This window comes from Mesoplodon mirus, assembly GCF_964341445.2.
Source record: "Mesoplodon mirus genome assembly, chromosome: 5".
NCBI lineage: Eukaryota > Metazoa > Chordata > Mammalia > Artiodactyla > Ziphiidae > Mesoplodon > Mesoplodon mirus.
In genome coordinates, this window is record NC_138980.1 from 22,686,213 (window position 1) to 22,713,657 (window position 27,445).

A 27,445-nucleotide genomic window follows, 5' to 3' on the forward strand; every position below is an offset into this window, starting at 1 on the left:
GCAGGGGATGCGGGTTCGTGCCCCGGTCTGGGAGGATCCCATATGCCGCGGAGCGGCTGGGCCCGTGAGCCATGGCCGCTGGGACTGCGTGTCCGGAGCCTGTGCTCCGCAACGGGAGAGGCCACAACAGTGAGAGGCCCGCATACCACAAAAAAAAAAAAAGAGTAAATCCAGCAGTGTTTAAAAGCACTGGGTTCTTTTTAAAAAGGTATCTAAATTGGAAGGGAAGAGGGAAAACTGTCATTATATGCAGATGACAATGATACTCTATATAGAAAACCATAAAGACTCCACACAAATGCTATTAGAACTGATAAATGAATTCAGCAAGGTAGCAGGATATAAGATTAACATACAGAAACCTGTTGCACTTCTTTACAGTAATAATGACATATCAGAAAGAGTAAGTAAAAAACCAATTCATTTTATAATCACATCAAAAACAAAAAACAAAAAACCTAGGAATAAAACTGACCAAGGAGGTGAAAAACGTATTTGCTGAGAACTGTGAAACATTGATAAAAGAAACTGAAGATGACTCAAAGAAATGGAAAGATATCCCATGTTCTCAAAGTGGAAGAATTAATATTGTTCAAATGTCCATACTACCCAAACCAATCTACAGATTTAATGCGAGCCCTGTCAAATTACCCATGACATTTTTCACAGAATTAGAATAAATAATCCTACAATTTATACAGAACCACAAAAGACCCAGATTTGCCAAAGCAATCCTGAGGAAAAAGAACAAAGCTGGAGGCATAACCCTCCCAGAATTCAGACAATACTACAAAAGCTACAGTAATCCAAACAGTGTGGTATGGGCACAAAACAAGACATGGATCAATGGAACAGAATACAGAGCCCAGAAATAAACCCACCCACTTATGGTCAATTAATCTTCGACAAAGGAGGCAAGAATATACAATGGAGAAAAGGCAGTCTCTTCAGCAAGTGGTGTTGGGAAAGCTAGACAGTCAGCTGCATGTAAATCAATGAAGTTAGAACACTCCCTCACACTATACAAAAAAATAAACTCAAAATAGCTTAAAGACTTAAATATAAGACATGACACCATAAAACTCCTACAAGAGAACATAGGCAAAACATTCTCTGACATAAATCATAGCAATGTTTTCTTAGGACAGCCTCCCAAGGCAAAAGAAATAAAAGCAAAAATAAACAAATGGGACCTAATCAAACTTATAAGCTTTTGCACAGCAAAGGAAACCATAAACAAAACAAAACTACAACCTATGGACTAGGAGAAAATATTTGCAAATGATGTGACCAACAAGGGCTTAATTTTCAAAATATACAAACAGCTCGTACAACTCAATAACAAAAAACCCAACTACCCAATAAAAAAATGGACCTACATAGACATTTCTCCAAAGAAGACATCCAGATGGCCAACAGGCACACAAAAAGATGCTCAGCATTGCTAATTATTAGAGAAACGCAAATCCAAACTACTGAGGTATCACCTCCACCAGTCAGAATTGCCATCATCAAAAAGTTTACAAAAAATAAATGCTGGAGAGGGTGTGGAGAAAAGGGAACCCTTCTACACTGTTGGTGGGAACATAATTTGGTGCAACCACTATGGAAATCAGCATGGAGGTTTCTCAAAAAACTAAACTAGAACTACCATATGATCCAGCAATCCCACTCCTGGGCATATACCCAGAAAAGATGAAAATGAATTCTAATTGGAAAGGATACATGCACCCCAATGTTCATAGCATCACTGTTTACAATAGCCAAGACATGGAAGCAACCAAAGTGTCCATCGACAGATGAGTGGATACACACACACACACACACACACACACACACACACACACACGAATATTACTCAGCCATGAAAAAGGAATGAAAAATGGCATTTGCAGCAACATGGATGGACCTAGAGGTTATCATACTCAGTGAATAAGTCAAAGAAAAATATCTTGATATCACTTATATGTGGAATCTAAAAAGATGATACAAATGAACTTATGTACAAAACAGAAATAGACTCACAGACATAGAAAATAAATGGTTACCAAAGGGGAAGTGGGGTAGGGATAAATTAGGAGTTTGGGGTTAACAGATACACACTACTATATATAAAATAAATGACAAAGACCTACTGTATAGCACTGCGAACTATATTCAATATCTTGTAGTAACCTATAATGGAAAAGAATCTGAAAAGGAATATATATATATATACACACATATATATGTATATATATTACTGAATCACTTTGCTGTATACCTGAAACTAATACTTCAATAAAAATAAAATTCAAAGCTCATGATAAAAAAAAGGAGCACTGTTTTTTTTTTTTAAGTTAAAAAAACCTTAATTTTCATTTATATTTGTAATGGGAAACATTTTAAGTCACTGGGAGGAGGGGGTGCATGGGAACTCCTCCAAATCTACAATTAATCTTTAATCTCATTACATGTAACTGCTGTTGATAGTATCTAAAGAACTAGACCTATGAGGTGTCTGCTCCTTTGGGATATTTAGGATTTAGGATTAAATATCCCAAAGGGACCACAAATTGTCCCTTTACAATTAAATCTATGCTAAAGTCTTTTAATTATATATAACTTCTCCCCAGAATTGCAACGTTTAAAAACAAACTAAAACCAGGAAAGGAGTGAATAGAAGAAAATATATCTGAATAGTTGACCATTCTTGATTGGTTAAAAAAGGAAAAATTCTTTGAAAATTCTTTGAAAATTCTATTCCCCCTTCCAGTTTCAGTGAAATGTCACAATAAAAACTGCTATGATAGGGAGTCAAAACTAGAATTCTTGGGCTTCCCTGGTGGTGCAGTAGTTGAGAGTCTGCCTGTCGATGCACGGGACGCGGGTTTGTGCCCCAGTCCAGGAAGATGCCACATGCCGTGGAGCAGCTAGTCCCGTGAGCCATGGCCACTGAGCCTGTGCGTCCAGAGCCTGTGCTCTGCAACGGGAAAGGCCACAACAGTGAGAGTCCCACGTACCGCAAAAAAAAAAAAAAAAAAATGTAGAATTCTTGATAGTTTTGTAATTCCTGGTGCCCTAAAGAGGAACAACCAACATTACTGGGAAAATTTAAAAAACATGAAGTCACCTGGGTTAAAGCATTTATAGAAAGCAAAGTAACTGCTATTTACTAGGGGTTAAAGCATTTATAGAAAACAAAGTACATAACTGCTATTTACTAGTGGGTCAACTAAAAGCCAGGTAATCTGCTAGATTAAAAAAAAATAAATTTTTGGCTGTGTTGGGTCTTTGTTGCTGAGTGCGGGCTTTCTCTAGTTGTGGTGCACGGTCTTCTCACTGTTGTGGCTTCTCTTGTTGCAGAGCACGGGCTCTAGGTGCATGGGCTTCAGTATTTGCAGTGTGTGGGCTTAGTAGTTGTGGCGCACGGGCTTAGTTGCTCCGTGGCATGTGGGATATTCCCGGACCAGGGATTGAAACTGTGTCCCCTGCATTGGCTATTAGATAACAGATATTATCCCTCAGTAATTCCAAGTAAGGAAGTACAGTTACTTTAAAGTAACTTACTCCTCCAAACACAGAGAAGACCTAGGACTAAAGTGGAAACCATGCTAGTAAGAAGTCTGAGCTCTTTTAATTCATTGAACTGCTACCCCAAAGAATTAACAGACAGGTAAGAAATGAACAAAAAGGGTCGGGATGCTTCTTTATATTTCAATTTCAATCTACAGGCTTGACTAGATCCAAATTCAATGTTTTTGTTTTAAAGGCAGTGATACCCCACAGGTGCTGTGTATTTCCTATTGCATCACCTCAGACGCATATCAACACATCTATCTGGTTGCCAACCTGAGGTTCAGCCTGATCCCTTCATTTTAAAGTTCTCCATCAGTTTTCCCCTCATGGTTTTAGCATCCACTGATGATTGGTGCCCAAATATAGTATTTCATAAAGAGTAGCAACACAGTGTATTTCTAACATCCCTTCTGTATTTATCAGAAGGAATACTATAAAAAAAACTTCACTAACTCTCAGTTTACAGGATAAGTGGGGACTAGAGGAAAGGACACCACTCCAATGAAATATTGAATATGGGAGACTCTCTAAAGACAAATGACCAAGTTTCAATTAGCAAAGACATAAAAAGAGGAGAAAAAGGCACATAGTGATTAAGAGATCTGAGACAAATTAGCTATGTGTGGACCCTGACTCGGTACTGATTCAAACTAACTTAAAATAACTCTTTAGACAATCATGAAACTTTATAGACCCTACCAGATAAGGAATTATTTTGTTAGGTGTGATACTCGCATTAGAAACTCATGGTAAAAGATATACAGTACAGAAATATGGATGAAATGGTATCTGACATTTGTACTTAAATGCAACAGGAAAATAAGTTGGGGAACTGATGAAACAAAATTTGCAAAATGCTTTTGATTTTTTAAGCTGGGCTATATATATTTAGAGGTTCATTATTCAACTTTTGCATGTTATTTTTAAAAATCACTAACATAAAACTGTCCGCAAAAGCTAGACTGGCCAAGGAGTTGTAAAGCCAACCTGACTTAAAACTTTACCTTCCCTCTATGAAAATATGGAAAAAATAAAACCAATTAACCAACTAATTGGATCAACTCTTTTAAGAATTAAAATTGTTTCTACCTATTTATTTGCAAACGTGCAATCTACTAAGCCAACAATTACTGACGCTATTAATACTGTTAATGACTCATGAATTCTTCTGTTCTATTTGAAAAGGTTGCCTTTTTTTGTTGTTGGCTGCTTGGCATGTGGGATCTTAGTTCCCTGACCAGTGATTGAACCAGTGCCCCCTGCAGTGGAAGCAGAGTCCTAACCACTGGACCACTAGGGAATTCCCAGAAAATGCAGCTTGTTAAACGAAGTACTAGATGTTCAAATTTACAAATTTTTTAAAACTTATTTCTTTTTGTCTGTGTTGGGTCTTCATTGCTGTGTGTGGGCTTGCTCTAGTTGCAGTGAGTGGGGGCTACTCTTCGTTGCGGTGCGCAGGCTTCTCATTGCGGTGGCTTCTCTTGAGGAGCACAGGCTCTAGGCATGCGGTCTTCAGTACTTGCAGCACATGGGCTCAGTAGTTGTGGCTCTCGGGCTCTAGAGCTCAGGCTCAGCAGTTGTGGCACACCAAGTTAGGTGCTTCCGCCATGTGGGATCTTCGCGGACCGGGGCTCAAACCTGCGTCATCTGCATTGGCAGGTGGATTCTTAACCGCTGCACCACCCTGGAAGTCCCTGGATGTTTAAATTTAAAATACCTTACTTGCACCAAATTTTGTGGGAATCAGAAATTTCAAACTGGAAATGAGTTAAAAAGCCAGGCCACTAACTGACAAAGTGTTTCTTCATTCCAGGATGTCAAGATAGTTTAAATATAGGTTATCTGCCTATCTACTTAAAACAGAGTATATTTTCAAATTATCATACCATTTTAACCATTTTGATGGTTGAAGCTATGTATCAACTACTAAAGAAAAACGTGAGAAAAATGGAATCCAAGTAATTAAACTATTAGCCATTACATTCATTTCATCCCATTTCACAGAACCATGAACAAGAATCAAACTGAAGTTTTTAACTCAGTAAGGTGTATTATCACAAGAAGGCACAATGCTAGAATCTAGGATACCTGAGTTTAAGTCACAATTCAGCCGCAATTATTAGGAGTCGTGGCTGAGTCATTTCTAATTTCTCTAGCATCAAGCCCTTCAAGATTATTCAGAGGAATAGTTTTCAGCTGTACAAACTACAAAACTCCACTGGGTATTTTTCTACTGTCAACTGCATAAGTCAATTTTATTCGTCTACTCCAAAAATTTTGATGAATGCATGGATGAGAACACCTGAGCAAATAAGCAGTAGCAGAAAACACTGGAAATAACCTATTTAGCTGCACTTTTAAAACTAGGTTTGACGTCAGTGGAATTTCTAGAAATAGTAAACTATGAGACATCAAATCATGAGGGAAAATACCCAGTTACAAACGATCCATATTTATACACTGGCCATTCTAAACCTTTCCTGTTAGTGCTGAAGCTCCCAACACTGTCAAATAAAAACCTGGTGCTTTCAGAAATTGAGTCCAGAAGTACAAGGAAAAAGGCAAGTAAGAGTAGGAACCTGAGAGTTCACAGAAGATGGGAAGGAAGGTTAGCAGGAGACACTCATATGATACCAGAGGTACCATCCTCACCACTAAACTTTTCTTCTATCCTACCTAATTCACTGACGTTTCACTTTAATTCCTAAACTTCCGTGAATTGGGCCTGGGAACTAGCAAATACCCTTAGTGAAGAATGTAAATACTTTTCAGCAGGGAAAGGGGTTAGCGATCATTACCTTCTTAGTAAGAAAGAGTGTGGATAGTTTTCTTTCCTCCTATATCCTGAGATCAGCTACTCCAAAGGAATGAGTTTCTGATGGGGGAGAATGTAAACATTAATTTGGGAACCTGGAGCACTTGTAGGGAAAGGTCAGGAGGCTTCGGTAGTACAGTGGCTCTAGCAGTATGGAAATGGAGAGGAAAATAAAGGATGGCTGACTTCTTAATCTCTATAACGAGATTGCTGTGTTAAGGAAAAACCTTTTCTTTACATCAAATGCTCCTTTAAAAAAAAACCTTATAACATATAACATAGTTGAACTATATGTGGACTGTATCAGAGGCCTAAGAATAATTTAGGCAGTGATTCTATGGCAAAACTTATTTCAGTCTCTTAAATTCCTAGTCAACGTCAGGAACATAGCTTTACTCTATGTGCAAATGCTACCAGCGGATCATGTAGAGAAACCCACTTGGTATCACCATTTGTCATACCAAAAAATTACATGCATCTTATGTTCAGAATACAGATGAAACTCAAATCTTTGGTAATGCACTTCAGAAATGGGAATACTTTTAACAAAAATCTTTATCTGGATAAGCAATCATGAATTCTACAACAAAAAATATTTTTACCTGGCAGACTGATCAATAGTTTTGGGTTTTTTTTTTACTAAATTAACATTTACCATGTAGTTTTGTTTGTTTGTTTGTTTTTTGTTTTTTTGTGGTACACAGGCCTCTCACTGTTGTGGCCTCTCCCGTTGCGGAGCACAGGTTTCAGACGCGCAGGCTCAGAGGTCATGGCTCACAGGCCTAGGCGCTCCGCGGCATGTGGGATCTTCCTGGACCGGCGCACGAACCCGTGTCCCCTGCATCGGCAGGCGGACTCTCAACCACTGTGCCACTAGGGAAGCCCCTACCACTTAGTTTTTCATGTGTAAACAGGTAAGCAGAAAAGAATACCTACAGACAAACAAAAAGTTCATTATGTTAACCAATCAGGGTCTGGAAACTTCTGCAGTTTTCTTCCCAAGTGTTCTCCGATCAAATCATCTTTTTTTTTGTTTTCCAGTAAACAGTAACATAAATACAAATTGTTTAATAATAACCATAAAGTCTCATAGGCTGAGGTTTAAGTATTTATACTTCATATGGTAAGGAGACAGATATTGGACAATTTCTAGACTCCTGAAGATTTGGCATTAAAAACAAAAATCTCAGTCATCAGAATTCCTATTTCTACGTTTGTGACTAACTACATAAATAACCACTGGAAAACAGGACTTTCCAAGCTAACTTTCCAGTTAGACTTTAATCTTAAACGATGTGTGTATGTGGTTTTATTAATCTATTACGATGCACAAGTTGGATGTCTTTCCATGAATGCTACTTACCACCACTGACATCAACCAATGAAACAGCACACAATACTTACAATTTAATGAAATTCCAACAGCAAACAGTTCCTATGGGTTTTGGTTTCTAATACCTACCTACCTAAAGTTAATAATACTTATTACCTGTTCAACAATTACAGAAAAATCTTTTAAAGTTAAGGAAAGTTTGAGGTAAATAAAGAATACTCATTTAAGAATGAAATAGTCAAGATTTCCTTTTACTCAAAAAAAACAAAAAACCAAACACAAAAATCACTTCCAAGAGTCAACCTCCATGTACAAAAAGGCAAGATCAATCACTGGACACAAAGGATATTCCAAAGGTCTTTAAAAATGGTAATTAATCTCAAAAAAGGAAAATTAATTTTAGCTTTTATATTTCATTCATTATCAAGACCATATTTGCTTAACAAGATAATTATGCGATTGATACAAAACATACAGCATTTACACTTAACTGTACAAAATAATTTAAGGTTTATAAAAATATTAGAATGTTTAGAGTTGACTGACACAGTCTTAAATAATCTCTTCTAGAGAAGTATAGTAAGACCACTGATTTCCATTTTATTTCTTTTTTAATAAGTCAAAGAAAGGATGCTGCAATGCTTCATCCAAGGTAATTCTTTTCACTGGATCATATTCTAACATTCTTTGAATCAGGTCAAACAGTTTCTCATGTTCTTCATCATGACAGAGCATAAATTCCTGAGGGGAAAATGACTTTGTTTAAGAAAGACAATAAAAAGTAGTTAAAACAGGGTTTTTTTTTGTTTTTTTTTTGTTTTACCTTTAATGGTTTGCAGTGTCCCGTAACATATCTACCAGCAGAACTACGTTCCTCCCAATCTAGCTGATTATGATGAAAATACATCTGTTTCCTATAGGAAAGAGAAGTCTGGATTAAATTTTAAGAAAAAAAGAAACCCCAAACCCACATTCTTACCCTGCCCCAAACAGGGGATTGGGGGAAAAGATGGAACCATAGACATCTCTCTATATATACATAAACATACAATTTCTAAAAATCTCAGCAATAATTATATCGGATACCTTATATGGTATTTTTCCTAATCTTGTACCCTCTGAAGTTTTAGTATCCCACCTAAGTTGTACCATATGTGAAACAATGCCAGCTTCAAAAACAGAGGTTCCTAGATCCATTCCTGTAAATTCTGATTTCACTAGATCTGGAATGGGGCTAGAAATCGTTAACAATTCCCTGGATGACTTCTGCGGTGAAGCTATGTTTTGAAACCACTTATAGTATTCTTGTCCAAAGACGTACATGTGGTTTGCAACAGTCTGGAATTCAAATTTAGATAGGACTCCAAAATCAAGCTCTTTTTACTACTCTATGTATTATTTTTAAATCAACCTAGGAAAACATTTATGCAAAGGTTAACCTGAGTATAAAAACACCACTTTATTTACTGGATCACAAAGTAAATATTGCATTACTTTTCAAAAACTTGACTTCATGAAAAAGAATTCAAAATCTACAGTCTTTGGAATAAGCAATAACAACAAAGATGGGTTTTCTATAGTTTGAATATAGGCCACTGCATGTACCCAATAAGGACTTTAATCTTAAAAAGCATACCTTGTTTTCTGAATCATGTGTGTTGGTATGGGTCCTAATATACGTTCCATCATTGCCAGGTGTTCTTTATTATCATTAGTCTAAAAAATATAGGAAAAAGAAACTTAGCACTTTCCATTTCCCTACACGCACATAAAAGGATAACACAAGAAAACAGTGTGTCCGGGACTTCCCTGGTGGTCCAGTGGTAGAGAATACACCTTCCAATGCGGGGGACGTGGGTTCGCTCCCTGGTCGGGGAACTAAGATCCCACACGCTGCGGGGCAACTAAGCCTGCCCACCACAACAAGAGAGCCCGCGAGCCACAAACTACAGAGCCCACACACTCTGGAACCCGCACACTACAAGTGGAGAGAGAAAACCCACGTACCGCAGCAAGAGAGAAGCCCACGTGCTGGAATGAAGACCCAGTGCAACCCCCCCAAAAAAGTAAATAAATAAATGTTAAGAAAAAAAAAAGAAAATAGTGTCTCCATAAAAGGACTAGATTAGACAGCTATACAATTTATATTACACTCTACTTCAAAGATGGAATAAAACTGAATGAGCTACACTGATTGTCTGATTTCTGAAATGAATTGGTAAGGTTTGTAGAGCTGATTGAGGAACAACTTTTTAAGTATATTTTACTGAAGTACAGTTGATTTACAATGTTCGAATAATTTGTTTAATGTAAAACAGAACAGTTTTCCTTATTTGTATTACTTGCACTGTTTAACTGAGGGATGACTGGGAAGATTACCAATAACCTGGCTACTCATTTTATCGGTTGCTTAACTAACCTCCATTACCCAATGGATAGCAACTTTGTAACACTAATCCTAGACAATAAAAATAGAGTCCCAATAATTCTTACAACAACCTTGAGCTAGGAATGTGGGAACATAACTTTCAAAGAGGTTAAGATACTAGCTCAAGCTCATATAGCTCATCAATGAGGAAACCTGAGCTGTGAACCCAAGTCAAAACTCATATTCTTAAATTACACAGTAACAGAGCTTTGGCTAAAGTCGAATAAATTGTTAAACTAAATGGTACACTCCTAAGCAGAGGCTGGAAAGCTTCTTCTATAAAGGACCAGATAGTAAATATTTTAGGCTTGGATGGTCACAGATGGTCTCCACCACATATTCTTTTTCATTTTTTAAAGCAGGCATCAGATAGGATATAGTTTGCCAATCCTTGCTCTGAAGAGCAGAGTCTATGTGCAATGCTTTTTAAATCCATTAACTACTGTGCCTAGCACACTGCTTTCAAAATGTTCTTAAGTCATGACAGGAATAAATAATACAAGCTCCATTATCTTCAAAAAGTTCCTTAGTTGAAGACTATTTTGGAGGGTGGAATTAAAATATAAACCACATCTCAAACCAAAGTTAATAATCGACGCTTAAGGTCTCAGAATGATTTACAATCATAAGACCATCTGAAGGATTTTATATGTGTCAGAATGAAGAAAGCATGCACTGTGCTCAACTTTTTCCTTGACCCTATAGCTTACTACCACAAAACCAGACACCACCCCCTAGAAATGTCCGACAGCTATGTTCTAGATATCAAACTTGTCTACAAACTCAGAGTACTTTTAACAGATCTCTACGGAGTAGACAGAAGTTTGGTGAGGTGCCCCAGAGCGGCGAACACATATATTCTGCAACAGCCACCTAAGTGACTTATAATTCATCACAGCTTCCTCCCTCCTCATCCTGCATTGCCATAACCTCAAAGCAACCTTGACAGTATTAGCCAGGAACTTCCTAACCACCCTCACCCCATCCAACAACACACCTTGATCAAATCACAACCCTCTTAAAGTTCTCCAATGCTTACACCACTTGAAGCTTTCAAGACTTTTAGTTTTCCGACATAAGCAAAATTATGAGGAAAACAAGTAGAGACCTAAATAACATTTTCTCCTTTTTGTTCTGCCAAGTAAGCCAATAACTATTATCATTGCATAGAAAGAACATTTTAATACCAAAAAAAACAGGAGAGATAATTTCTAAATGAAAGCCAGAATGGCAACCCTACAAAATCATTTTCATTTTAGACCGGTCTACATTTGGAAACCACTGACTCCTAGGATAAAACAAATACCTTTCTATGGCAAACAAGTCCACTATGAATCAGTACTTGCCTACTGACACCATTTTCCTATTTATCCAAGACACTCCGGCAGCACTATTCATCCTTCCTCAACTAGAGTAGCTTCCTTTATGCCTCTTGCATTTATGAATACCATTTCTTCCTGATATGGCCATCACACACTCTAGTTTTCTGACAAACTCTTACTCTTCCTTATAGCTTGGATTAAACTCCCTATTCCTCAGTGATGCCTTCTCGAAGGAAACTTAACCGTTCACCTTTTCTGGGTTCCCTTCTACATTGTTCCATCATAGCAAGTATCATATTGTACTGTACGTTTTCCCATGTCTATCCTGTGTATGTCTTCCTTGAGGAGAGAGATGCTGTCTTTTCATTTTTATACACACAGTGCTTAGAAATGTGCCTAGGGTGTCATACATGCTTAATACAACTTACTGTTTCTGAATTCTTTTAATAAAAGTGCAACATAACCAGAGCTGAATTAAAACTGACCATAGTAACACTAATGTAAATTTATGAAGGAGCATCACAATAAAATGGATCATATGAAGTCAATATGAACCATGTGTTTAAAAGCTCCACATGCAGAATGAATTATGACCATTCACTGAGAGTAGTTCGTTCAACTGTGGTTTTAGAGAAGGATGACTATTTTGCACATGGAAGTTTACATCTTAAGAATAATGACACTATGGCAACTTTCCAATATGGAAACCAAAACTTTAACATGCCTTTAACATTAAAGCTCATTATGAATCAGTAAGTAACATTTACTAAATACATACCTGAAAGACTGTGAAACCAAGGTAATATTCAATAAGAATGCAACCTATGCTCCAAACATCACATGGCTGAGACCAACCTAAAGCTATTTAAAAACAAAACCAAACATTTTATTAGGCAACAATTTTTAACTGCCAATACACAATATCTTTTCCTATGTGGGTGCTCTCTTTATATAGCCCATTTAGGAGAATATGATAGTAAATTCAGGGTTTACATTTTTAGTTTTATACCAAACATGATTCAGTATGCTTTCAGAGTCCTCCATATCCTTGTATCAACTTACAGTATTTTAACCTGGGGGAGGAGGCATTTTATGGAAAGTAAGAGGGGTGAGCAAATAGTCCATAGTCTCTGAATTGCTTGTGCAATGAGGAGCACTGTTATACCCACTTAACCGTTGTTCTATGAAATTTTACATTTTATTAGTGCAAACATAGGTCAATAATTATCCTCAGAGTGTAGTTACTAACCCCTTATCAATTACCATCAGCTTGATATCTGAGTTTATTTCTTCTATTAAAAGAAATAGTAGTGTCACATAAATTATGTAAGAATTATAATGGATATTATAAGCAGTGTCACCCATAAGCAGAATTATACAGATATTTAAAGTTCACATAGAGAGGTATCTATATATGTACTTTCAGGTTGTCTATACATGATCATATATACTTTCTCCTTCAGAATTCTCAATAGTAACATTATTCAGAAAAGAAAAAAACACCTAGCCTTAAGTCTCTATCTATTTAGAAAGGAAAAGAGTAAACCTAAACCATACAGATGTTTTAACCTTTTAAATATTAAGTTTTTAATAAAAAAATAATGTACAAATAAAACCTACTTTAAAAGACATTTCAATTACTTTCAGCAACATTACTGAATTTAAAGACAAAGGAAGAAACAATATATTCAAGGAACTTGACTATGATTTAGCCATTTTTGTTAACCCTCATGGTACTTATCACTTGAACAAAAGGATAATGGAGCATGGTTTCTACTTACAGTAACACATACAAAATCTGCAAATGATAGAGCTTGGATCTAAGATGAAAGTTTTCTTTTCCAGCCACTCCTGTCTCCCAGTCCAGCTTTCTCCCAAGTGACTGTAAACTACCTCATTCTCTTATGGCTCAGCTCTCATACTCTTTGGAATTTCACATCATTCACTTTGACCAACTTCTGTTTACTACCAACACCCAAGACATGAGACCAACTGCCCTCCTCAGTGGTGGCACCTGACAACATCTTCCTCTTCAACCTAATTCTGCCTTAATCCTCAGGAGTAACACTTCACAAACACACAAAGAACCCTTCTAATCTTCCCATCTGTTCATTTCTTTTCCTAAACACCAATAAACCCAATTTCAGATTTATATCAACTATCCCCAGCCTGGCCACACATGGGACTGTATTATTACTAAGAATCACTGTATCTTATGCAATCTAGGAGGAGGCCATTAACTAACTGTAAGATACACCACTGTTTTATGAACCAATAACCAAGAAAAAATGCTGTTTTGTCTTATGTTTCCTCACATGTTAAAATGTGGAGAAAAATCTTCTTCTTAAAATTGATAAAACACAGCAAGTTATCTCTTTTTAAGCTCTGAAAATACCTATCTGTCCACAATCTCCTCCCACACTCTTTTCTTTTACCTTCATTGCAGGCTTCAGTCCTCAACCATGAATACACTTTCTAAACTACTGCAACATAGCAGCTTCTTTCAGACCATACTAAGCAGAAATCCTAGTAACATCAATCTCAAAGATGAGCTCCAAACCTGTGCTATCCTATGTGGTAGCCACTAGCCACATGTGGTTATTTAAATCTAAAAGTTTAATTAATTTAAAATTCAGTTCCTCAGTCACACTGGCTATACTGAAAGTACACAGTAGTCTACGTGTGGCTACTAATGGCTACCATGTTGGATAGTGCAGATATACAACATTTCTATCATCATGGAAAGTTCTACTAGCCAGCACTACAAACTATTCTTAATTTCCTGTCCCTTTTACTAATTCTTTACTCTAGGTAAACATCATTAGTTTGCTTTCACACTCATATTCTCAACTACCCAGTCCTCTTCGACAAAAGGTAAAAAGTGGAAAAGACTGATTCCACAAAGATGTTTTACTAGCCAACCTCGGTTGAAACTTACTTTTGGCAAAGTAATATGCTTATACCATTTAACTATCTCCCAATATCACCTGATCTGAATTTTTCCCACTGTCTCCAAGCCCCCAAATCCATCCCTGACTTCCTTGCTCTATCAACATGACTCGGTCTCGAACTTTTAAATTTTGAGGCCTAAGATGTGCTCTCCCTCACTGAGTTCCCTTTTATTAATATTGAAAAACCCTGCACCTTAACTAATTTTCCTTTCCATGCTTTCCCATGTCAAAGATGATCAAAGAAGCTCTCCTCTTAGACTAGCCGCTCTTTCTTCTCCTCTTAACCTCCATCCACCCTACATCTAGACGTCTGCCAGCCAAATCTTTAGCATTTTCACCAGCACCATGCTTTGTGATGAGACGAAAAGAGGTGCCCACATCGCTTCAAAATCACACTGCTGTCATGGACTTAGCCAATACAGCTTGTTCTCTTATGATCTTGTAAGACTGACTTGTTCAAAAAGAACCACCACCTGGAATATCTTTACAGATGATATCACATTTTTCCCACTCAGGAAAATTATTTATAGCAATGTCCAGACAGCTTTTATGAAAACAGAAAACATTTTCTGTACACTGCTAAGAAAATTACAGCTATCCCCCAGCTACCTGCCCCCCAATAAAAGCTGTAGAGAACAAAAAATCTCTTTTTCAATTAAAATATCAGGAAGTCTGGTATCTACTAACCCAAAATGACCTCTGGAGCTCTGTAATGCCGTGTAGATACCACAGTGCTATGATGTTCATCATCGTATGTTGCACTTCCTAAGTCAACAATTTTGACATCTGTGTTTTTCAGTGTGCGTTCATCACGTTTCTAGAGATACAGTTAAGTAAACACAAAGATCAATAAAGATATGAAATATTTTATAGCACTATCCAAAAGGCTTGCACATGAATTCTCTTTTTGATTTTCAAAATAACCCCATGAGAAAGGCAAAGGATTACCCTTTTGGGGTTAAACGTCAGGATATAATAAGCCTCAAAGGTAAAATTCCTCATCCAAGGATCACCAAGCTAAATTAATTTTAAAGACAACTACCAAAATTAAAACAAGTGTAACTTACCATTTTTGAATTATACTTGACTACATAGTCAGACTCCACAAATAAAATATTTTCAGGCTTCAGATCTGTATGGGTTAATTTATTATGATGCAAAACTACAAAAGAACAAAAAGACATTATTAGTTTCACTTACAAATTTAATCTGTACCGGGGGAAAGGAGAATTAGTAGTAGAGGTAGGGATCAAAAGTGGTTTCATCTTTACTTGCAACGTGCATTTTTACTGACAATGGTTTGATATGTTGCTTGTCCAATAAAACCTTTAATTGACTGGTATTTAAAAATTTAACAAGTATACTTACAATTTACTGACTGACAGATCTGATATGCCATTTGCCTGATATGGTCAATTTGAAATGGCAGAAAGCTATTTTCTTTCATGAAATCATAGGTACTAAGTCCCAGGAGTTCGAACACAATACAAATATGACCATGATGATCAAACCATTCTAGCATCTGGACACATCGGCTGAAACAGATCAGAATACAAATAATTCAGTTCACAGAATTCTGATTATTTCATGTAACATAATGGATCACAGTTCCAAGTTTCTTACTTACAAGACATTATTGGGATCAGTACTATTTAAATGCTCCAATACTTTGATTTCTGAATGAGCTGCTTCACGATATGGTCCCACATTTTTTGTGATTTTCACTGCTACATGTATGCCACCCCTTAAAAACAAAATGAAAATGGTAAATGTACAGAAGGGCGTTGAAGACATGTATCCTCTAAAGCAGCTGTCACCAACCTTTTTGGCACCAGGGACCGGTTTCATGGAAGACAAGTTTTCCATGGTTGAGGGGAGGGTGTGATGGTTCAGGTGGTAATGCAAGCTATGGTGAGCAGCAGATGAAGTTTCACTCGCTCGCCCACTGCTCACCTCCTGCTGTTAGGCCCAGTTTCTACCAGTCCACGGCCCAGGGGTTGGGGACCCCTGCTCTAAAGCATCATCTTGTTAAGTACCAATCACTCTATGCTATTTTCCTAAAATAATCTTTCAGGGTATATTATAGCAGATCTATAAACATTTTTTCAAAACATTTTGACAAAATATACATTATACAGAGTGATGATTTCTCTTAATACTTAAGAACGTTAATGTTTGTTTCCAAAAGTTTAAATTGACCTAGATTTTATAAGTAGTTTTTTTTTTTTTAAAAAGGATAAAAATATAAACCTTGAAGATACTACTGCTGAAAACATTCACTCATTCGCCAGGCTAGACCGAATGTGCCAGATGTTGCATTGGAATCACTGTTAAAAAGAGCTTGTCCCATGTACCTCACAGTCTAATGGAAAAGACAGACACTTGAACAACTTATCATTAGGTTAGAAGTGCCTGGTATAAGGTATAGAGAGAAGAAAGAACCTAACCATCAGAGTTAGGGGAGCTCAGACTTCTTCAGAGAAGAAAGACAACTATCAGTTTGTTAGATAATTCTGGCAAAGGAGACACCAGCAATAAGTCATCAAGCCAAAAAAATGTTTAGTGCATTCACGGATGCGAAGAGGTATAAATAGCAACAATGTAGGGCAGCGTGTTTTAGACCGGGGCATCTGTAGTACTTCCTAAAAAGTACAGAGGGAATTCCCTGGTGGTCCAGTGGCTTAAGACATGAGCTTTCACTGCCGTGGGCCCAGGTTCAATCCCTGGTCGAGGAGCTGAGATCCCGCAAGCCATGTGGTGCGGCCAAAAAAAAAAAAAAAAAGCCGTAAATGATTTTGAGGAAAAGGATTTCCAAATCTTCAGCTTCCTTCTGTCCTCTTTTCTAAACCTGATCTTCTTGAATACAAGCCAGCAGTCAACCCTGCATTTTTCACTATGGCCTTCCCACATTACAAAAGAGAACCCCATGCACGTGAAATTAATATGGCAAGGTTTGTGCCCCAGGCTGTTTATAAAAAAGAAAAAAAAATTCTTTGAGGCAAAAATTTTTCTAGTGGCTGAATAGCAAACCTATTCCGAACTCATTTCTTTTGACAAGGTCCCAATGAAGTTGTGGGCTGATATATAATCATCAAACTAAATTTTTAATGATTTATCTCCCTATGATGTATAGCATATATCTCAAGACTTAAAAGAATTACTATAAAACTGCTGTGACAAAACTTCTTCTAGTCTCATCTATTTCATCATATGGACAAGTTTTCTAACTGCTAATAAGCTATAAAAATGAACAGTGCTAATAGCTATAAAAATGAAAAATGGATAATGGTGTTAGCTAATGCTACTATAGTAATCATATTGCAGTATATAAATGTTCAAACCAACGTTATACACCTTAAACTTATAAGCTTTCATATTACTTGTCAATTAAAAAAAAAGAAAAATGGAAACTTAATGTTAAAACAGTAAGATTTATCTATGGACACATGAACTCATTTTTTTAAAGGCCCCAACCATCTCGATAAAAGATATATTTACAATTACATTGTATGTTTTAGGTCTAATAAGTATCAAAATTTGTAACAGATTTGTACTTGATCAATTGAATACTCTTCATTGGAATATCTCAAATACTCAAGTCTTGGAACCTCAAGAAATTTTTAAAAGACCTCAATGGGACAACTAGTGAAATGTGAATCAGGTTGTAGATAAGCTGGCAAAACTTGAAAATACATATAACATGTAAATATAGAGAATGATTAAACACTGTAAAATGTTAACATTTGTGGAATCTGGGTGAAGAATAGATGGGAATTCTTAGCAACTTTCCTAAGTCAAAGTATTTCAAAATATCTTAAAATTTTACTTTATGTTCACATTTTTGTCATAGAGAGGAAAGGGTGATAATAAAAGACACTTAGGATAATATTCTTTATGAAAAGTGAAGTAAAAGTTAAGTTCAAGATAAAGCATTTCTAAGTATTCAAGAAAAGTTTGTTCATGGATGACAGGAGGTATCAAGCTGTTGTATTTAGATTCCCCCAAACATATTTAGAAAGAGAGATATGTTTTTTTTTAAAAAATCACCATTTACAATAAGCTGGAAATTACATCCTCAACTATTTTATGATGAAAAGTATAGATGTCAATTTAGAAATGTGCAGTTTCCACTAAACTGTTGTAAGACGTTCACTTACAAAAAAATTTGCAACCGCAGAAGAGAGATCCTAGAGGAAAACATGAAAATGAAGCAGAGAGGGTCAAAGAACAAAAAGTTTAGTATAACTCATTAAAGAATCTGGACTTTATTCTGTAGGCTTCAAGTAATATAATTTATTTATAGTTTGAGAAGCTAACCCTAACGTGCAAATATTATCCTTTGGAAATAAAAGTTTTTGAACCAAGAAGATTAGACATGCTAATTTATTGTCTCTGCAATTCAAAAGTAGGGTAAAGCACTCCAAATCTCTTATAGAAAGCTAAGGACCTAAGTTCTGGGAAAGTCTTCACTTGAACACTGACATTAATTTCCATGAACTCCATCTGATAAACATTTTCAGCATTCTTGGTCAAAATCCATACTTATGGTAAATAAATCGTACACAGTTCAAGAACTTCTGAATACTTATACCTCCCAGGAAAACACATAGCTACCACTTAAATTCCATTTCATCTAAATTATGGATCCTTCTCCACCAAAAATATCAGAATGTTCAAAAAAGAAAAACAACAAACTTACATGCCATGATCAATGCACTCTACAACTCTGCCAAAGGTCCCTTCTCCCAAAGTGTTCACGATTTCATCTAAAGTGAGGGGGGAGAAAGAAGTGTAAGTACCTGAGTACAAATTATCAGTTATTCAAATAATGAATGCTTAAGTGTGGAATTTTTTCAAATGCTCTCTATTAAAGCATAATTAAGGTTCCAGCCCTCAAATTATTTGATTTTCAGATGCTACAAAAATAATGTAGATAGCTATCTTTCTTGCTCTAATCTCAAATTCCACTGATTATTTTGGAACTTTAGAGTAGAAATATTTAAACTCTATAGAAAAGAAGAAATACAAAAGAACAACAAACAAACCCACAAAAAACAAAACAAAAAAGCAATGAAGAGTTCTTTAGCCCCCCGCTGACAAACTATTCTTAAAAAGATTATTCTGTCTGCAAAGTTTAAAAAGTGTTGAAAAATATTCTATACATCTTGCTTTTAGAACGTCTCCACTTTGACAGATAAGGTGACCCTCTTCATCATCTTCTATACTCCTGGATCTTTTCCTTTGGTGGCTCTTCTGGAACGGCAAGTGGGCAGCACCAAGATCGTCCAGCCAATCAATATAGCAGAGTGAATTCAGGGCAGAATACGCAATTCATTCAGCGGGGAGATATTCAGGCATTCAGATAAGAACCAGGCCACGAAGAGTTGGCAGGAGCAAGTTCAAATTCAGTCCCCAGAGATTCACAGGACACAGTTTATGTTACAGAAGAAAAACATGGCAAGATTTTCAGATAAGTTACTTAAAGTGGCAATAGAAAAAACAACACAATTGTCTCTAAAATACTGACTTAATTGAAGTCTGAAATTTAAAGAATGCAATGTCATGATCTATTAATCTCGTTATAAAATAGCCTATGCTGTGAGTTGAGATGTCTAGTTTGGCAGGAAAATGTTTTAAAACGTCAAGATTAGCTCAAATTGATACTTAGCAATATTTTTAAACATACTTATTAAAATAAAAGGGGAAAATAAAGGCTAATGTCAATGTTTGATCTAATCAATGATAGTTCTACTGAAGAAAACTTGGGGAGGAAAATAATAACTCATAGTTTACTGCAAACAAGTGAAGATTCATGAGTGTAAAAAAAAAGGCAGGCTTTCTGGACAATAATTTCCCCTTCAGCACCCACTTTCAGAACTCCAATGGAACTAATTGCAGATTGTGCTATACACAGGGTAAGTATCCACCAGTGCAACTTTCTACATTTGTCTCCAAGTACTGGGAAAGGGGTTTCTTTTAAAGTAAAAAATGTTTAAGGTGAAAGAAAAGATGGGTGCTTCATCTTTTCGTATGATTATGTTATAAAAGATAAAAATATTTTTAACATTAAAATCAAGAACCTCATGATCTGGTCTGCAGAAAATGAGTAAATGTGGGCAAATGAGGACTAACTAATAAATGCAGATTAGTTGTAAGAATTTGGAAGTTTCCTTTAAGGATTCAAGTAATATAAACACAATTATATTCATATAGTATTATAAACTTTTTCAAACTTATTGGCTCAGTAAGAGCTTTTACACACAAATAAGTATCCACCCAAAATAAAAACAAAATCAATCATACCGAACGTGACTGATTACTTGAACATTGTCTATTACGCTTCCTTTTAGGACTGCTTCTCCAGCTTCGGACTGAAGATTTACTGCAGTGGATTCGATAACTGCTTTCAACGTCTCTGTGATAACGTCTAGGAACACATCTTTTGCAGTAATCATTTCTGTATTCATCAATGTTAGGAACGTATATTTTGCAGTAGTCATTTCTGTATTCATCAATGTTAGGAACGTATCTTTTGCAGTAGTCATTTCTGTATTCATCAATGTTAGGAACGTATCTTTTGCAGTAGTCATTTCTGTATTCATCAATGTTAGGAACGTATCTTTTGCAGTAGTCATTTCTGTATTCATCAATGTTAGGAACGTATCTTTTGCAGTAGTCATTTCTGTATTCATCAATGTTAGGAACGTATCTTTTGCAGTAGTCATTTCTGTATTCATCAATGTTAGGAACGTATCTTTTGCAGTAGTCATTTCTGTATTCATCAATGTTAGGAACGTATCTTTTGCAGTAGTCATTTCTGTATTCATCAATGTTAGGAACGTATCTTTTGCAGTAGTCATTTCTGTATTCAGCAATGTTAAGAACATATCTTTTGCAGTAGTCATTTCTGTATTCAGCAATGTTAAGAACATATCTTTTGCAGTAGTCATTTCTGTATTCAGCCATGTATCTCCGGTCCTGATAATATCTCTCATTCAAGAACCTTGCTTCTAAATAATGACTGCAAACACATTAAAGGATTTAAAATTACTCTCTTCATTCTAGAACGCTTTAACGTTTAACCACATTTTAACGTGGTTAAAATAAAACATTCTCTCAAGAATTCCTGGTTTCAACAGCTAACTCAATAAAAGAAAAAAATACAAATTGATGAATTAGAACTTATACTTAACTCACAAAACTTAAATAATTTTACTTTAACCAACAAGCAAATGGGTACATATATCTCTATTAATATATACTGCTATGAAGGAACAAACCTTGGGTCAAATCATTCAACATATTCAGTGTTTACTTGATTAAGTGTCCCTTTACCTTCTGGTGAAAGTTAAGACCAAAAATTCACAAAACTGCTCTTCTGAAATTCATCAATCTTATGATATATGCATCTGTAACTAAGCTCTCTTCCTTTTTGCAGAGCCACACACAACATGAGGCAGGCAAAACAGGATTCCTTTCCTTCTTAATGTAAGTTAGGTATCTCTGGCACACAGAGTTCTTGCACGAAGGGTGTATTAGAGCTAAAAGGAATCTTAAATATATTTCAGGCCTTTCATTTTACAGATGACTACACTGAGATCCCTAGAAGGAAAACGATTTGCCATGGTTGTAGAGCACATTCTAAATCCTATTGTATGTGCCAGTATTATTATACACACCACCTATTCCATCTCCTCTCCTCTATTTCGAGCTTCCTGTATCTTTCTGAGAAATAGTCAACACAGTTTTTGAATGCTGCTTCATGTGCCAAAAATATCCAAAATATATGCCCCTCAAATGAGAAAAGGTTCTTATAATTGCTTGCTTAGGATTTCCCAACCCCCTACTTCCCTTTGCATTTTGAATTTCCTGTCACTCCTGCTTGTGAAATAAACAAGAATTCAGGGAAAACAGCATCATCTGGTACCATAGTGCTTACCTTCTTTTTGATTTTTTTATTTTTTTTGCGGTACGCAGGCCTCTCACTGTTGTGGCCTCTCCCGTTGTGGAGCACAGGCTCCAGATGCGCAGGCCCAGCATCCATGGCTCATGGGCCTAGCCGCTCCGTGGCATGTGGGATCCTCCCGGACTGGGACACGAACCTGTGTCCCCTGCATCAGCAGGCGGACTGTCAACCACTGCACCACCAGGTAAGCCCCATAGTGCTTGACTGCTGAATCTACAGATCCCTTTGAAAATCTAATTGAGAGGTATGGGCCCTCTCCCCTAAGAAACGCACAAATGCGTAAACAAATCTTGGCAAGGAATTTCAGAGATCATGGACCTCAGGAAGTCAATGGATTCCAGTTAAGCAGCCTTGATTTGATGGAAAGAAAAAGACAGAGCCAACTGACCCAGTTTCCCGTCCCCCTCTCTACCTGGGATGAGTATCCTTTTCAACAGTGTGAAGCTTCAAGAGGGATGCACGTGGAGCACTGAGGGAGAGAGGGGACACCTGCCCAGTCAGACACACCAGCTAAAATAATCCTGACAAGCAATGGAGTGACAGATGTTAACTAGACTGCCCTCACTAACCTCGTTCTTTTTCCCAGAATATGTTGTCATTCTTTTTGCTCAGGAGGCTGGTTTATGCAAAAATAAAGGAGAAGCATCTCTAAAACTGCTACTCAACAGGGCTGGCATCAAATCCAGGCTGGGGAGATGCAGAAGCCCCCTTTCCCCAGTGTCAGCCTTAAGTTCTAGCCATTGGAGAAACAACTCAGGATATTAGGGTCTAAATCTGGGTCTAAGTCAGGGATCTGATCAGTTGCTTGGAACCGTTAAGGGAGAGATCTACAATACGTCAAACTAGAAATTACCATACTCTAAAGGGCATCTGTTTAATTCTGTAAGGCATCCTTCCCATGAAAGTCTAAAATGTATCGGAAAACTCTAACACTAATAATCCTTAGCTGGACTAGTGCATGAAATTAGAGCTGCTGATAATCCATAAATAATCTGTAGAATAACAAACATGGAGTGAAGTAATACTATGAGGATAAACTAAAAAGATGAGGACCTCTTCAGCCTACAACAACCGAGCCTTAGAGATTAGATAAACAAAGTCTACAGAATTATAAAGGCTATATGGACAGAGTGAACAGGATGAACAGACTGACTGAATTTCTAAAAAGAGTCGCTGAATGTCCAGTGAATATTTCACTGTAGTTCTTTAAAACAGCCAAGACTAATGAGGCTATGGGCATTCATTTTTATTTCCACACAGGTCCTGTGGAAGATAAAAAATATATGAGGCAAAATCCCTGCCAACAAATAACTGTTCAATTTGAGATTACTCACACAAAAATCAAACAAAACTCAACCATGCAGGAAATGCCAAAAGCCTGGATATGAGTGCTTAGGAGAAAAAACTCATAATGCTTAAAATGGTCAGGGAAGATTTCGTGAAAAAGAAGGGAAGAGTTGCATCTTACAGGGACATCAGGATTTGGATAAAGTAGGAAGTAGAAGAAGTGCCAGGAAAGAAAAATGGCATATTACCATCTTACATTTATAGAGTACTTTTAGCCAGAATGGTTTAGAGATGAGTTTGTCTACATGCTACTTAGGAACTAGTAAGTAGACAATTTCAGCAAGAGCAATTTTCACATAGGGGAACATAGGCAAATAAATAAGCTGGGAACAGATCATCCAAAATCTTGCATGCCAGGCTAAAGGGCTTAAAACAGTGTTTCTCAAAGGGTGGTCTGTTTATTAACAATATCGAAATACTGAATTGTTAAAAATGAAGATCCCTGGACCCCAGGTCAGACTCACTGAATAATCTGGTACTATGCATTTTAAACATACCTCCAAAGTGATTCTATTCACACTAAAGTTTGAGAATCACTGGTTTAAGGCTTGATACTCTATGTTACAACAAGACATTTAAGGATATAAAATGTGTTCACAGTGTTCACAGCCACATCAGTCTTCCTGTGTAGAATTAATTGATTAAGCTTGTAGGAAGGGAGCAATTCACAGGCTACTTACAAATCAGAAAGAAAAGACACTCTGAAATATATAGGAAAAAAGGTAAGATAATTGATCTACAATAAAAGCGCTGATAAATCATAAGAAAAATATGCTTTAATAGAAAAAATAGGCTAAGAATACAAAAATAATGTTCACAATCAACTAGACTTCAATTAAAAAAATATTCAAGTGTTCAATAAGCACATGACAGAGGACAAATTCAGCAGAAATTTAAACATTCAAATGAAAAGAAAACACTATTCTTGGCATTTCAAAATAGACAAGACTGGTGACAGCATGTCGTAGGGAGTGTAACTTGGTACAAACTTTCTAGAAAAATATGTGGAAAAATATGTGAATATGTAGCAAGAGCCTTATAAGAGTTCACACCCTTTCACTTGAAACTGTCCCTTCTTAGAACCTATTTTCAGGAAATATTCAGAGGCAAAGATTTGTATACAAAGATAGTTTTCAGAAGAAATAACTTTACATCCAAATGGGGGACTAGCATCCTACCAAGAGTACCTTCTTTATATGCTTCTGTATTTTTCAGTTTTTTTCCTATAATTTTACAAAAAACACTCTTATAAAGTTTTGAATCTTGAAAATGACTATTAGATTACTCCAGATTACGGAGAGCAATTACCACCAGACATCTCTGGTGCCAATATCAAAGAAGAAACTATTGGCCTAGTGGTTATTGCACTGACTCAGTATCATCTTTCTGTGGTTAATTATGAATATGAATAACTGTTCATCATTCATATCACTTCCTTTCGACACATACAATGCATAATAAATCCATGAATGGTTAGTACTATATGTTCAGCCTTACAGAGTATTTTGTAGTTATCTTAATATAGGGTACAGATATTCTTGTATAATACATTAATTAGCTCAGGTCATTGAAATCCTGGCATAGATTCTCCCTCTTCCCTCCATATGATAGTGTGTGAAGAATGATTAGTCTGCACTGATTAACAACAAGCTCACTGTTCTACAGAACAAGTCTGTTTTGGCATGGAGAAGGAAAAAAATTGCATACTGTTTTTTAAAGTAACCCCAGTTGGCTAATTTAGAAAGCAATCTGGCAAACAGTCCCAGTGGAACATCTGCACAAAACAAGGAGAAAACATAGAACCAACAAAAACAAATGAGAAAGGGAAATTAATGGAGGACAGAATGAAAGAAACTCTATTCACCTAGGCTTTGTTTAATCATTTAGGAACTTGAAAAATTCCTTCAATTCTATATAAACGTAGTACCTCCAAATTTTACACGGGTAAGAATACAACAGAACAGGACACATGCCATTGGAAATTTTTATTGAGGCCCTTCTTACAACAGCCAAGCTTCTAAAAATCCCAAACATATCCACTGGCCTTATCTACAAATATAACCTGTAGAATACAGTATAGGCAACTAATCCCCAACACACTGTAACATTCTCACACACCACATGCTATTTTTCTCATCTGGATGAACTCTTCCCCACCCTTCATTAGCTCTCATTTGTGGAACCCTAAATAAGTGCCCCAATGTACAGCTCTCCCTACTACATACAAGTTAAAGGCACTCACTGGTCCTTTAATCACTTACTTAACTTTCGTGTGTCTCATTTCCCACAACTATATTACTGGCAGCTGGGACTCCATCAACTGTCTCCTACAGCTCCCAAATGGACACAGATATGTGAGAGCAGGAACTCTGTTCTATTCACAGCAGTGGCTAGCATATAATAGGCACTCAGTAAATATTTTCTGAATGAGTATTTGTTGACTGATTTATAAAACAATCTGACAGATGAAAGTTATATAAGCTAATGACAAGTCATTACAACTATTAGTGTTAAAATGGTACTAGTTCAAGCGTAATTTACCAATAAGATTCTTTAAGCTGGTGATGTGGTTTACAATGTCTGTTCTCTTGTGTACTACTGTGGGATCTCCTCTTCTGTTTGTGCCTTCCACTGTAGCTTTCATGTCCCAGGCTTTCTCTGTTATCCCAGTCAGGGCAGTGAGTTCTGTTGGAATGACTCATCTGTTAATGGAAATGAAAAGTGAGTTGTGGAATTTACAGATGGTTATATTTAGTAAATAAAATATTTCACATTACTATTAATTCAATAGAAAAACCCCAGCACATGGGGTCCTACAGGTTCTAAAATCTTCGTAGGTAATGGTTCCCAAGGCATGGAGGCACTGTCCCACTGGTATGTCAGATGATTCTAAGTGGCACACACACCTAGCACTAAATGATAACACTGTGAGACCTGAATGCATTTTCTTTCCGTTCTTCTGGATAAATTCTCAGCTTGGTGCATATCTTCAACTAACACTTGCTAACTGCCATTTTTATAAAAAGAGTCAGGAGTCAGGCTTACAGCCTTCAGTAGACAACAATATCTAGCTAGAAATTAATAACTTTTTTGGTTTTATTTTTATCATTACCTTCTTTCTATGGCAAATTATTACTAATCTCTTAAGTTATTGATATAATCAAATTATTAAGTTATTGATGTTAACTTTAAATGTGAACTAATTTAAAACAAATATCACAAGTGTCATGCAGCTTTGTTGAAATACTGTGATACAAATAACTGAAGTCAGAGAAACACTTAGGGATAGAATATAGGAGATGACTGTTTATTTTCAGATCATCCTGCAACCATTCTTAAAATTAAACATATTTGTTATAGATCTGGGGTGACTAAAGAAATGAACCTATAAGGATGAATAGGGTCACACTGAAATCAGATAATTGTGACAATTCCTTGACTCCATCTACATCCTGACAGGTTCCATTCAGGATCATGATCTGTGTTCTAACAATGCCATCCCTATCTGCCTCTTCCCATCTTAATTCTTTCACAAAGCAGTTAAGTTTTTAACAGTGATGTCCAAACTGTTGAAGAGGGTGAGGTTCACAACTCAGCAAGGAGCTGAAAACAGGTAAAATGGAGCAAAACCAACTTAGTTAACCTCCTTCAGTTAGCCCAAATGACTCAGTAACAAGCAGACAAATTCAAGTAAAAAATTTAAAAGATTTCAAATGAATTAAAAG

The 27,445-nt window shown here is 36.5% G+C and overlaps 1 protein-coding gene across 3 annotated transcripts; it reads right to left on the reverse strand.

Annotated features, from left to right (window-relative positions):
• Positions 1 to 8,046: 8,046 nt before the first annotated feature.
• On the reverse strand, positions 8,047 to 26,422 carry LOC309804473 (dual specificity protein kinase CLK4-like; the record flags this gene model as incomplete). 3 transcript variants are annotated; one of them, XM_082621792.1, is made up of 14 exons in its annotated part: positions 8,047 to 8,447; positions 8,530 to 8,620; positions 9,343 to 9,422; positions 12,235 to 12,317; positions 15,095 to 15,224; positions 15,475 to 15,569; positions 15,776 to 15,942; positions 16,035 to 16,151; positions 19,107 to 19,173; positions 19,570 to 19,660; positions 20,711 to 20,846; positions 21,342 to 21,428; positions 25,428 to 25,494; positions 26,262 to 26,364. In XM_082621792.1, 14 exons carry the CDS (start codon positions 26,362 to 26,364, stop codon positions 8,307 to 8,309), a joined length of 1,455 nt encoding a protein of 484 aa, XP_082477918.1. In that variant the 3' UTR covers positions 8,047 to 8,306. The 3 variants fall into 3 exon arrangements, with proteins under 3 accessions (XP_082477918.1, XP_082477916.1, XP_082477917.1); XM_082621790.1 differs by lacking the exon at positions 25,428 to 25,494 and having other exon boundaries at positions 26,262 to 26,422; XM_082621791.1 differs by lacking the exon at positions 25,428 to 25,494 and having other exon boundaries at positions 20,711 to 20,842; positions 21,338 to 21,428; positions 26,262 to 26,422.
• Positions 26,423 to 27,445: the final 1,023 nt, after the last annotated feature.